Below are 13,953 nucleotides of genomic sequence, written 5' to 3' on the forward strand. Positions count from 1 at the left end.
AGCACAATTGTAACAGCGTAGTCGATGTCACTGAACTGTGCATGTAGAAATTTTTGAAATGGTGTATCTTTGGCTATGTATATTTTCACCAAAAAAAAAAAAAAAAGGTTGAGAAGGGAGCGTGTTGATATGTTGTGGGGTTGTTAACCAATGTCATAAAATGTGTACTACTGTTTAAGGAGAAACTATTTGTTCTGTAAACCCGCACCTGCAGTACAATTTAAAAAAAGGAGAAAAGTTTACACACAAAAAGAAACAATCTTCGTTGGTTACGAGGGATGGGAGGGGTGGGGGGAATACTAAATAGACAATAGATAAGTGGTAACTTTTGTGAAGGGTATGACAGTACATAATACTGGGGAAGCTAGCACAACTTGTACAAGGAAAGGTCATGGAAGCTCCATAGACACATCCAAACTCCCTGAGGGATAGAATTCCTGGGCAGAGGGCTGTGGGGACCATGGTCTCCGCGAACAGCTAACTCAACTGGCATTACCCAGTTTATAAAGACAATGTTCTAAATTCTACCTTGGTGAGTAGCATCTGGGGTCTTAAAAGCCTGTGAGCAGCCATCTAAGATATTCCACTGGTCTCACCCCTTTGGGAGCAAAGGAGAATGAAGAGAACAGGATACAAGGAAAAGATTAGTCCAAAGGACTGATAGACCACAGCTACCATGGCCTCCACCAGACTGAGTCCAGTACAGTTAGATGGTACCCAGCTATCACCACTGAATGCTCTGACCGGGATCACAACAGAGGGTTTTGGACAGAGCTGGAGAAGGATGTAGAACAAAATTCTAACTCACAAAAACAAAGACCAGATTTACTGGCCTGACAGAGTGGAGAAACACAGAGAGTATGGCCCCTGGACACCCTTTTAGCTCAGTGGTGAAGTCACTCCGGAGGTTCACCATTCAGCTGGGGATTGGACAGCCCAATAAAACAAAACAGGACTAATGAGGCACAGTAGTCCAGGGGCAAGGACTAGAAGCCAGAAGGGGACAGGAAAGCTGGCGATAGGGAACCCAAGGTTGAGTAAGGACAGTGTTGATGTGTAGTGGGGTTGTTAACCATTGTCATAGGGCAATATGTGTACTAACTGTTTAATGAGAAAATATTTTGTTTTGTAACCTTCATCTAAGGTACAAAAAAAAAATTATGTGACATCAAATTGACAACAGCAACTCAAAAGGTTTGATGGGAAGCCCAGAGGGCAGTGAGTTGAAGATAATGGTGAATGGGATAATTTGGAAAAGGATAGTGAGAACAGCAGCACAACTGGAAGAATATAATCGATGTCACTGAATTGTACACGTAGAAATTTTTGAAATGGTATAACTTTGGCTATGTATATTTTCACCAAAAATAAAAGAAGAAGGTCCGCCAAGGTTGAGAAGGGAGAGCATTGACATTTCATGGGGTTTTTAACCAATGTCATAAAACAATATGTGTACTGACTGTTTAATGAGAAACTATTTGTTCTGTAAACCTTCATCTAAAGTACAATAAAAAAAAAATTATGTGAAATGTATAATCAATTCTATAAAATGAGACTTTGAAAATATGCATATACTTAATAGAAACCAAACAAACCCAATGCCATCAAGTCAATTCCAATGTCTTCTTTTAAATCTGAAATCAGAAGTTTACTGCGATTATTCCTTCCCTTCTACAGAAACAAACCTCTTAAGAAATACCTAACAGCAAGTATTTATAGGAATAAAAGAAGGGGGAAAAGTGAGATAAACACAAAACAGTATTTCCTGCAACTCATCAGATACAAAATTAATACTTATTTATAAATAAATACGAATGCCCATCTTTCAAAATGACCTGCCTTTTTTCTTTTTAAACTAAATATCTAAGTAAGTTAATTAATGATTAAAACCCGTTGTCATCAAGTTGATTCTGCTACAACTGCTAACCAAAAGGTCGGCAGTTTGAATCCACCAGCCACTCCTTGGAAACACTATGGAGCGGTTCTACTCTGGCCTGTAGGATTGCTATGAGTCAGAAGTGACTCTGCAGCAATGGGTATGGTATGGATAGTCTCCTTCCCTGCTTTATTTTTCCGTGTTGAACTTATGATCTAACATACTACACATTTTACTCCTTAACAGAGGGATTTTTGTCTGTTTTGTTCACTGCTGAACCTCATGCCTGGCACTTAATAAACATCCAATTTTCACCTACTGAATGAATGAATCAATAAATCAATCAATCAAAAAACCAAGAATGAGTAAATTGAGCAATTATTTAGACAATGAAATTATCCCTTATCTCTTAAAAATATTAAAGCAAATTGCCTTTACAATAGGACACAAAGTGTTCTTAGTCCATTCACTGAAAATGCCCCTTAAAATGCCTTTAGGTTGACTTCTTTCTTTTCGTTATCAGTCATTTTTCTTTTATGAATGACACAGGATATTCCTGAATCACAAGAGCAATTTCAGTAACAGGAATTACCAGAACAAGGAAGTGTGGCAAGATTATAATCTGTGACCACTAGGCAAGTCAAACAATTTAGCTACAGCTAATTTCACTTTCCCTACTGGAGGTACTTGCTTTAAAAGAATTACCCGGTTAAGTGACCTCACAGTCAACACACCAGAATGCTTAATGGCTCTAACTAGTTTCCATTTCTGCTTTACCTCTTCCCCAGACAATATTTTTGTTGCACTGGTTTAGGCAAAGATAGTGTGTTACCTCCTGACAGTCCTGTGATTTCTGTTGGTCTGCTGAGTTCTTTAGAAAGTTCCATAAAGTGTCAGCCCCCAAGTATTTTAAACTTTACCCCACAGTGTAAATCATCATTTGATAATGACAGGTCACTGAGTCACCATATTCCTTGCTGGCTGCAGGGAAGGAAACAGAGCAGATGGAGATTACCATGTAAGAGTTACTGCCTGACCCAGACCTGCCATTTCTGACAAAACTCCACACTGAAATCTACCTATAAGATATTTAAAAGTAAAAATCAAGTTGTAGCTTCTCTGGAGCATAACAGTAATTTAGGTTGTTGAACAGAGAATAAAACATTTTCTTTCCTTCATAGCAATACTCCAAAATCATTTTTATCACCATACCTGTAAGGAAAATCCGCTGCATTGAAACCCTAACCTGACGTTTAGAGCCTTCCCCAATCTTATCTCCTACTCGTTCTTCAATGTCTTGCCTAAATCTCATCTCCTCTGAAAGAACTTCTCAAGTTCCATGCAGAATTTCTCTCCCCTATTCTCACAGTACTTTGTCTCAACACTTTTTATTAACCATGTCACCTATATGACTATGTGTCTACCTCCCCACAAGTCTGACAGTCCCTGGAATTAAACACATGATTGCTAGGAATGTGCCCAGCACACTGCTTTAGGCTTGTAGTGACTCAAAACCAAAAAACCAAACCCATCGCCACTGAGTCGATGCCGACTCATAGCGTCCATATAGGACAGAGTAGAACTGTTATCAAACAGAAACTGACCGCCACATCTTTATCACACAGAGCAGCTGGTGGGTCCAATCTGCCGACCTTTCCGCTAGCAGCCAAGCGCTTAACCACTGAGCCGCTAGGGCTCCTTTAGTCTCTCAGTAGGTGTTGTATTTTTGTACTTACAATTTTCCCTATGGTGAAATTCATTCCCTCAATCAAAACTTATGGGAAGGAGGGAAAAACATTAACTAGACAATAGACAAATTGTCACTCTGGTGAAGGGTAAGACAGTACACAATACTGAGGAAGCCAGCACAACTTGACCAAAGCAAAGCCAGAGAAGTTTCTTAGACACATCCGAACTCCCACAGGGATCGAGTTACCGGGCCGAGGGCTGGGGACCATGGTCTCTGGGGACATCTAGCTCAATTGGCATAACATAGTTTATAAGGAAAATGGTCTACATCCTACTTTGGTGAGTAGCATTTTGGGTCTTAAAAGCTTGTGAGCAGCCACCTAAGGTACATCTACTGGTCCCACTTCAACTGAAGCAAGGGGGAATGAAGAAAAACCAAAGACACGAGGGAAAGATTAGTCCAAAGGACTAATGGACCACAACTACCCAAGCCTCCACTAGACTGAGTCCAGCACAACTAGATGGTGCCCGGCTGCCACCATCGACTGCTCTGACAGGGATCACAACAGAGGGTCCAGGACAGAGCTGGAGAAAAATGTAGAACAAAATTCAAACTCACAAAAAAGACCAGACTTACTGGTCTGACAGAGACTGGAGCAAGCCCAAGAGTATGGCCCCAGGACACCGTTTTAACTCAGTACTGAAGTCACTCCTGAGATTCACTCTTCAGCCAAAGATTAGACAGGTCCATAAAACAAACAATAATACACATAGCTCAACCATGTATACAAGACTAACTGGGCACAGCGGCCCAGGGGCAAGGATGAGAAGGCAAGAGGGGGCAGGAAAGCTGGACGAATGTAAAAGCGGGGAACCCAAGGTCAAGAGGGGGAGAGTGCTGACATGTCACGGGGTTGTCAACCAATGTCACACAACAATATGTGTATTCTATAATGAGAAACTAATTTGCTCTGTAAACCATTACCTAAAGCACAATAAACAAACAAAAAACTTATGAGAGAACAATTACTGTGTCAAGTACTGGGTTGGCCACTGAGGATCAAGGATCACACCACTCCAGGAATCCAAAGACAGGAGACCATTTTCCTTTCAGCCTATCCAATCTGTCACATACTTTTCATAAACTCAGTTCAAATGCCACCTGGCCCAAGATTTCCTGGCCCCTACTGCTCCTATTTGCAGTACCTACCACCCAGCCTTTGTCTAACCCTCCCGATTTAAGACAAAAACCGTGCCTTAAACCTCTCTGAAGAAACACTGCGGTGTAAAGGAAAAGACAAAGATTGTGAAGAGGCAGAGATCCCTCCATTGCAACCTTCGTGACCTTGGACAAATCAGTGAACGTTTTTGAGCCTCAGCACCCTCACTTGTGAAACAAAGGTATACGAATAGTTATTACCTCCCTTACTAGGGCATAATAAAGAATAAAAAATATTTTTTTAATGTAGAGAAAGCAAATGAAGAGACTCCAGGAACTTAAAAGGTGTTCAATAAAGCTTAGCTACCTTCTTCGAAAATGCTAGCACAGTGACTTACACATAAGGGCCGCGGGAAAAGGAACTGGCGAAGCCGGGAAGGCAGCTGTGTGCGGCACGACCCGAGCACATCTGCCGGATGTGCCGTCGCCGCGGTCGGTGATGACCCAGTCCCTCCTGCACCCCGCCCCACAGAGCCTCACCTTGGTGGTCGTAGACGCTAATATATGAGATGCCCACGGCCATACACCACACCACGAGGCTTGCGATGTCCGAGAAACTGGGCTCCTGCTCCTCCTCGGTGATCACCAGGCCCATGTGCACCGGCAGCTTCTCCAGGGAACGGCCGTCCGCGCGCCAGCGCAACCGGAGATGGGCGGCGGCCGGGCCCGGCCCCCAGCGCGGGTGCCGGTAGTGGCGGCGATTCCTGCCGGCAACCGGGTGCTTGCGGAGCGTGAAGCCGAGCGGCGCTAGGACCGCGGCGGAGGCAGCACGGCAGCAACGCCGCCAGATCCAGTTCCAGGTGCCGAACCGAACGCGGAGCCAGGAGGTGAGCGTGCGATGCAAGCAGAGAAGCGCGTGCAGCACCCGCCACACCAGCTCGTACAGCCCCGTCATACTCTCCAGGCGCCCGGTCGCCCTTCCCTCCCTCTCTCACCCGCGACGCGACGGCTTGTTACCCGCCCCAGCGGCCGGCGCGGGCCATCGCTCCGGATTCCCCCGCCCTCCGCGCCCGAACCCCTTCCTACTGCCAACACCTCACCTCGCCCTCGCCGCCATCTTCCTCATCCCTTGGCAGCCCCGCCCCCACTAGCACATGGGCATTTCTGATTGGCCGACGCGGAACTCTGGCACTTCTGGGTCGGAGGATGGAGGATGTAGCCTTGTCTGTGTGGAGAGGGAGGGTGCGCGTCGGCGAGCGGGGCGCGCCTGAGATCCAGGGCGCCCCCTGGCCGTGCGGAGGACGAGGAATGTGCTCTAAGAGCCCTTGAGAGCCGGACCTCAAGCTAAGCACACGTCATCATAGTTGGAATGGGCGATTCCAGCGACCCGGCGTCCCTTTGGCTCCTAGGCGTCTTATACTGTTTGTCACCTAACAAGGCCCTGCCAGAAACAGTTTCCAAGGAATAAAAATGGCCAAGTGGACTGAAAATGACAAATGCCAGAAAGCAGGTATCAATAAATTTTGACCCTGGGAATCATACAAGGTCCCCAAAAGGAAAAGTGTCCATAGGTGCCCCTCATGAGGTCCCAAGACAGTTCTTTGGTCAAATCTCCTAGCTAAGGCTAATTCTTCCAAGAGTGGAAGTGAGGATCTCTAGTAGTTTTCCTGCAACACAGTTCTGCCCATATCATTCCCTCTAAACTGAATCATTACTTGGCTGTCCGTTGCTTACAGGTAGTCCCCAATTTAGGACCGGTTATGATACGTTTCTGTACTCCTACGACTCTGTCGTAAGTCGGTTCGGACGTAAATTGAATACCTAATTTTTTTCATTATTCTTGCCTTTTATTATCAATGTCTTTATAAATCTGGTCTTTATTTGTCTTTTGGGCGTTGGAAACATTACATATAAACATCTGCTAGTGAATAGCTGAGACTGTCAGCAAATTTATGCACTTCAACATTGTATGTAGTATATTCTGATGGTCGTAAGTGCGGTTGGTCAGAACTCGAATATGTCCTAAATTAAGGACTATGTGTGCATAAAAGAGACACTACCTGACAGTCCAATCACTTCATTCTTTTATTCATTCATTCAGCAAGCAATTATTGAGTACCAGCTATGAATTAGCTTTACGGTGGTAAGGAAAATAGACACAGCGCCTGACCTCAGTCTCCTCCGCTATTGGATGTAGACTGCCCATCCAGCTTTATCATCCTGTTCACATGCCCTAATATTCCAGCCAACCTGGGTTAGAAAATGGTCCTCCAAGCCAGTTCTATATTTACCTGCAGCATTTCTGTAACATTTTTGCCCCTTTTGCTCAGGCTCTTCACTCCTGCTGAATTCCCATTTGTCATCTAGGTATTGCCCAAATCCCAACGCATTCCTATGTGCCACTCCTCCGTCAGACTTCCCTTGGTTCTCTAGTCTGAAGTAATCTCTCCCTCCTTGTAAATCTCCTGGCTGCTTGTAAATTTCACAGCTATATTTATAGAACTTCTCATTTTTCATTGTATGTAATAAAACAATTTTTTGTACAGTGCTGAGAGATGCATTACATCTTCATAGTTCTCTCTTCTCAAGAGGGAGAGATGAGGAATCTGGGACTGCACATCTTGAAAGTAATTTTAGGAAGCTTGGGTTGAGAGGTCTTGTAAAAAAGATTATAGACACCAATATATACCCATGTGTGCTCTACTTTTGTATTCTTATATAATTGTAAAACACATTACATGGTTCTAAAGCCTAAAATATGGTGATATGATGACTGATGTGCCCTAGATATTCCTCCAGAGTTAGAGGTGGATTTAGTATGAAACCAATGAAGCTCTTCACTCACATGGGTCCTATGAGTATTGAGATTGCTGAGATTTGTGGAGGGAAATCGGTTTACAATCAGGAAGCATTTCTATGTAAACACTTCTGGGATAATGCCTAAAGTCCTTTCAGGAGAAATCTACATGTTTTTTCAACTCTTCAGTAATTTTATGTAATTTATTTTCTCATTTCAAATTAATATTTCCATTCGTGCATTTTTGTGTATCTAATTTAGAATTATTTTTCTTAAAGAGGGATCCCAAATTACATATGCTCCAGGACCCATAACACCTGGATCTGCACCTATTTAGAGTCCACTAAAGTAAGACACAATTGTGTTTTAAAAGATAATTGAATTTTCTAAGGCTTTGAACAATATGGCAACATTCTGCATGGTTTAGTGAGGCACTACAGAGCGTGATATATAAAACTTGTCGAGAGGATATTGTATATGCCAGTAAGAAGATGGCACCTAAAAAATGGGAAAGAAATAGTTTGAAAAGTTTTATATCAAAACAAGATAAGGAAGAGGCAGAGCCAAACATGGTGTCCTAGACAAACACATCATGCCGTCCCTCTGCAGCAAAGACCCAAAAAACTAAGTAAAACAGATACAAACGTCAGTCATGAGACTCTAAGAATCAAATGAAGAGATAAAGAACTAGATCAAACACCGAATGGAAGAACAAATTGAAGGAAAACAGAGAACAAGGAGAGATATGGAGTAGAGGTACCCTGCCAACTGACACGACACAGCATCGCCGTCGTGGAGCACATCCAGCAACAACCCTGGACAGGGAGTACTGGAAGGCAATTTCACGGTGCTCCCAACAGGAGATAGAGCACTTGGTAATGAGAGAAACACACTTTCGTACCCCTCACCTTTCTGCCCCGTAAACCACCCCCACTCCTTCCTGATGGGCCACACTGAACTCTCCCACTAGAGAGCTACCAGTGCACCACCAGCCAGGGTCCAGTTTGCCCCCACCCACTGGCTCCTGCCATGCCACTTCCCCACCTTTCTTCCTTTACTTTCTCCCTTCCACCTAGCCCCATAGGTCACCCTCACCCCTTCCCCATGCGCCACGCTGCACCGCTTGGCTAGAGAGCTACTGGCCCACGGTCACCCAAGGTCTGCCCTTCCACCACCCGCTGGCTCCTCTTTTCCCTCTTTCTTCCTTTTCTATCTCCCTCCCACCTAGCTCCATACTCCACCCTTACCCCTTCCCCACGAGCCAAGCCTCGCCACTTGGCTGGAGAGCTACCAGGCCACTGTCACCCCAGGTCTCCCTGCCCCACCCACTGGCTCCTGCCACCCCATTTTTTCCCTTTCTTCCTTTTCTTTCTCCCTCACACTTAACCCTGTATTCCACCTCTATCCCCTCCTGCTGAGTCACGCCACACTGCCACAGGTAAAGAGCCAGTGGCCCACTGCCACCACGGATCCCCTCCCACCACCATCTGTCAGCTTCTGCTGCAGCATTTTTTTTCTTTTTCCCACTCCTCCTTTTGTTTCTCAGTCCCACCTAGCATCGTACCCAAACACTTCCCTCTCTAGTAATATCATAGATTGTTTCTGTGTGTAAACCTTTTCATGAGTTTTTATAATAGTGGTCTCATACGGTATTTGCCCTTTTGTGATTGACTTATTTACTCAGCATAATGTCCTCCAGATTCATCCATGTTGTGAGATGTTTTGCAGATTCATCATTGTTCTTTATCATTGCGTAGTATCCCATTGTGTGTATGTACCACAGTTTGTTTATCCATTCATCTGTTGATGGGCACTTAGGTTGTTTCCATCTTTTTGCTATTGTGAATAATACTGCAATGAACATCGGTGTGCATTTGTCTGTTTATATGACTCCTCTTATTTCTCTCGGATATATTCCTAGGAGTGGGCTTGCTGGATCATATGGTATTTCTATTTCTAACTTTTTAAGAAAGCGCCATATCATTTTCCAAAATGGTTGTACCATTTTACATTCCCACCAGCAGTGCATAAGAGTTCCATGCTCCCACAGCCTCTCCAGCATTTGTTATTTTTTATTTTTTTGATTGGTGGCACTAATGTCGGGGTGAGATGGTATCTTATTGTAGTTTTGATTTGCATTTCTGTAATAGCTAGTGAGCATTTCCTCATGTGTCCGTTAGCTGCCTGAATGTCCTCTTTGGTGAAGTGTCTGTTCGTATCCTTTGCCCATTTTTTAATTGGATTATTTGTCTTTTTGTTGTAGAGGTGATGGATTTTCCTGTAGATTTTAGAGATTAGACGTTTGTCAGATGTGTCATAGTCAAAAATTTTTTCCCATTTTGTAGGTTGTCTTTTTACTCTTTTGGTGAAGTCTTTGGATGGGCATAAGTGCTTAATTTTTGGAAGATCCCAGTTATCTAGCTTATCTTCTGGTGTTTGTGTATTGGTAGTTATGGTTTATATGCTATTTATGCCATGTATTAGGGCCTCTAGCATTGATCCTATTTTTTATTCTATGATCTTTATAGTTTTTGGGTTTTATGTTTTGGTCTTTGATCCATTTTGAATTAGTTTTTGTGTATGGTGTGAAGTGTGGGTCTTGTTTCATTTTTTTAGAGATGGATATCCAGTTTTGCCAGCACCATTTGTTAAAGACTGTTTTTTTCCCATTTAATGTACTTTGGGCCTTTGTTGAAGATCAGGTGACTGTAGGTGGATTGATTTACATCTGGGTTCTCAATTTTGTTCCATTGGTCAGTGTGTCTGTCATTGTACCAGTACCAGGCTGTTTTGACTACCACAGCTGTATAGTAGCTTCTGAGATCAACTAGTGCAAGTCCTGCTACTTTGTTCTTCTTCTTCAGTAGTGCTTTACTTATCCAGGGCCTCTTTCCTTTCCATATAAAGCTAATGATTAGTTTTTCCATACAATTAAAGAATGCTGTTGGTATTTGGATCGGGATTGCATTGTATTTATAGATTGCTTTGGGTAGAATTGATATTTTCACAATGTTGAGTCTACCTATCTATGAACATGATATGTTTTTCCATTTACTTAGGTCTCGTTTGGTTTCTTAACAGTAGTCTTTTGTAGTTTTCTTTGTATAGGTCTTTTACATCCCTAGTTAGATTTTTTTCCTAAGTATTTTATTTTTTTAGGGGCTGTTATAAATGGTATTGCTTTCCTGATTTCCTTTTCATAGTGCTCTTTATTGCTGTATAGGAATCCAACTGATTTGTTGTATGTTTATCTTGTATCCTGCTACTTTACTGTTAGTTCCAGTAGTTTTCTTGTGGAATCCTTTGGGTTCTCTATGCATAGTATCGTATCATCCACAAATAGGGATAGTTTTATATCTTCCTTGCCAATTTGGATGCCCTTTATTTCTTTTTCTTGCCTTATTGCTCTAGCTTGGACTTCCAGCACGATGTTAAATAGGAGTGGTGATAAAGGGCATCCTTGTTTTGTCCCTGTTTTCAGGGGAATGTTTTCAGCCTATCTCCATTAAGAATGATGTTGGCTGTTGGTTTTGTATAGATGCCCTTTATTATGTTGAGGAATTTCCCTTCTATACCTACTTTATTGAGAGTTTTTATGCCATGCCAGTTTTTCTCTTTATTTCCCTTTCTTCCTTTTCTTTCTCCATCCCACCTAGCCCACATGCCACCTCCCCCCTTCCCCACCAGCCCCTTGGTCCACCCCACCCTAACCCACTGGCTACATTTTTTTCCTTTTGTCTCTCTCTTTTCTTTTATTTCTTCCTCCCTCCTAACCCTGTATGTCGCCCCACACTTCATACCAGAGCTCTCCATGCTGCTGCAGCTAGAGTGTCCCTGGCTCTGGCCTGCCGTACTGGGCCTGCACTGCCCCTCCCCTCCTGCCACTCGACCAGCTGCTGAATGGTGTGAAGTGAGCCCATACCACTCCCCATCTGATAGCCCCCCTATCATGGGTTGAATTGTGTCCCCCAAGAATATGTGTCAACTTGGTTAGGCCATGATTCCCAGTATTGTGTGGTTGTCCTCCATTATGTGATTCTAATTTTCCTGTGTGCTGTAAATCCTAATCTCTGCCTGCCGTTAATGAGGCAAGATTAGATATGTTAAAGAGTTTTAGTGTGGTATTGTAACACCTTTACTAAGGTCACATCCCTGATCCAATGTAAAGGGAATTTCCCTGGGGTTTGGCCTGCACCACCTTTTATCTTACAAGAGATAAAAGGAAAGGGAGGCAAGCCGGGGTGCAGGGGTGGGGGGACTTGTACCACCAAGAAAGTAGTGCTGGGAGCACAGCATGTCCTTTGGACCCAGGGTTCCTGCATGGAGAAGCTTCTAGTCCAGGGGAAGATTGATGACAACGACCTTCCTCCAGAGCTGACAGCGAAAGCCTTCCCCTGGAGCTGATGCCCTGAATTTGGACTTATAGCCCACTAGACTGTGAGAGAATAAATTTCTCTTTGTTGAAGCTATCCACTGTGGTATTTCTGTTACAGCAGTGCTAGATGATTAGACACTTGCCTATCTGCCTAGTGGCTGTGCATGCTTCCATACCACTAGGCCAATATAAGGAGGCAGACAATGCCTGCCCAATCCACCCTCAGCCACCTTGCCAAACGAGTGTACAGTGAAGTGGACTTTCCCTGCCTGCTGCTGCCCTGCCCACCCACCAAAGATGGAGAGTGCTATCATGCCCACAGATGAAAAAGCAGCACACCACATCTGGCCTGCCTGCCCTGACATATCAAAACGAAAAAAAGAAGCAGGATGAAACAAACAAACATACAATCAATTAATAGAAGAAATAATACCTTACTGTCTTGGAGGCAGCAGACAATATCAAAACATATTAAAAAGCAAGAGAAGGTGACTCTAGCAAGTGACCAAAATAAAGAATCAGATGACCTTCCAGTAAAAGAAAAGACAGTGGAACTACCTGATGTGGAATTCCAAAGACTAATATTTAGGGCTGTCCAAGAAATTAGGAAAGAGATCAAGGAAAACACAGACCAAGCCAAGGAAAAATAGACAAAATCATAGAAAACACAAACAAAAATATAGCCAAAATCAAGAAAAACACAGACAAAGCAATAGAAGAACTCAAGAAAATAATACAAGAACAAAACGTCAAAGTAAATAAATAATCAGAAATCATTCAAAAACAGCAACCAGAAGTCCAAAAGATAAACAACAAAATTTCAGAAATGGACAACTAAATAGAAGGTTTTAGCAGGAACTTTGAAACAATGGAAGACAGTGAGATTGAAGACAAATCCATGAGTGCCACTTTCTTTGAGGAAAAATTAGAGAAGAGAATGAAGAAAACTTAAGAATTATGTGGGACACCATCAAGAGCAAAAATTTACGCATGATTGGAGCTCCAGAACAGGGGGAGAAAAAGAAAAGAGAGACAAGCTTGTTGAAGGTTTACTGTTAGAAAACTTACCAAATATCATGAAAGATGTAAATCTGACATCCAAGAAAATCAACAAGCCCTATATAGGATAAATTCCAAAAGAAAATCACCAACATATCATAATCACACTTGCCAAAACAAAAGACAAGAAAGAATCCTAAGATCTGCTTGAGAAAAATGAAAAGTTATTTACAAAGGGGAAACAATAAGACTAATCTCTGCTTGCTTCATAGAAACTATGCAGGCAAGAGGGCAATGGGATGACATATATAAAAGCCTGAAAGAAAAAACTTCCAACCAAGAGTAATATATCCTGAAAAACTCTCTCTAAAAAACTGTCTCTAAAATACAACATTTCCAGATAAACAGAAATTAAGGGAATTTGTAAGAACAAAACCAAACTAACAAGAAATATTAAAGAGTCCTTTGGTTAGAGAACCAGCAACATCAGATAACAATTGGAGTCTAGGACACAGGACAGCATAGGCCAGATACCAATCTAGTTGAAGAACTCTCAATAATAAAACAAAGGTAAAAGACTCAAAACAAGGGAACAAGATGTCAATCTGTAAATGATGACAATGTGAAAACAATAAAAGGGGAATAAATGGTGTAGGTATTGAATTTTCAAATGGAGAGGAAGTCAAGGTGATATCAGGTAATAAAAGACTGGTTCAAACGTAGGAAGATAAGGTAAAATTTCAAGGTAACCACAAAGAAAGTTAACAAACCTATTCATCAGAATAAAAAAGAAGAAAAACCTAAAGTCTCAGGAAACACAAAAATCTATAATAATAAAAGAATAGAAAATCTACAAACAAAAGGAATTCATCACAGGAAAGTAAAAGGAACAAAGAAAACGTCAGCACCAGAAAAAAAAAGCCCAACAATTTGACAGCAATAAACTCATGCTTACCGATAATCACACTGAAGGTGAATGGCTTAAATGCACCTAAAGAGACAGAGAGTGGTAGAATGGATAAAAAAAGCACAACCCATCAATATGCTGTCTACAAGAG

The 13,953-nt window shown here is 42.5% G+C and overlaps 1 protein-coding gene across 1 annotated transcript in view; it reads right to left on the minus strand.

The window, feature by feature from the left end:
* NUS1 (NUS1 dehydrodolichyl diphosphate synthase subunit) overlaps window positions 1–5,885 on the minus strand; it is a 32,266-nt gene extending 26,381 nt beyond the window's left edge. Inside the window, exon 1 of the mRNA XM_004382742.2 lies at window positions 5,265–5,885. Within this exon, the coding sequence (XP_004382799.1) occupies window positions 5,265–5,679 (415 nt within the window). The 5' untranslated portion in view covers window positions 5,680–5,885. The remainder of the gene's footprint in view (window positions 1–5,264) is intronic.
* Between the last annotated feature and the right edge of the window lie 8,068 nt (window positions 5,886–13,953).

This window comes from Trichechus manatus, unplaced genomic scaffold (assembly GCF_000243295.1).
Source record: "Trichechus manatus latirostris isolate Lorelei unplaced genomic scaffold, TriManLat1.0 scaffold00098, whole genome shotgun sequence".
In the NCBI taxonomy this organism is placed as follows: domain Eukaryota; kingdom Metazoa; phylum Chordata; class Mammalia; order Sirenia; family Trichechidae; genus Trichechus; species Trichechus manatus.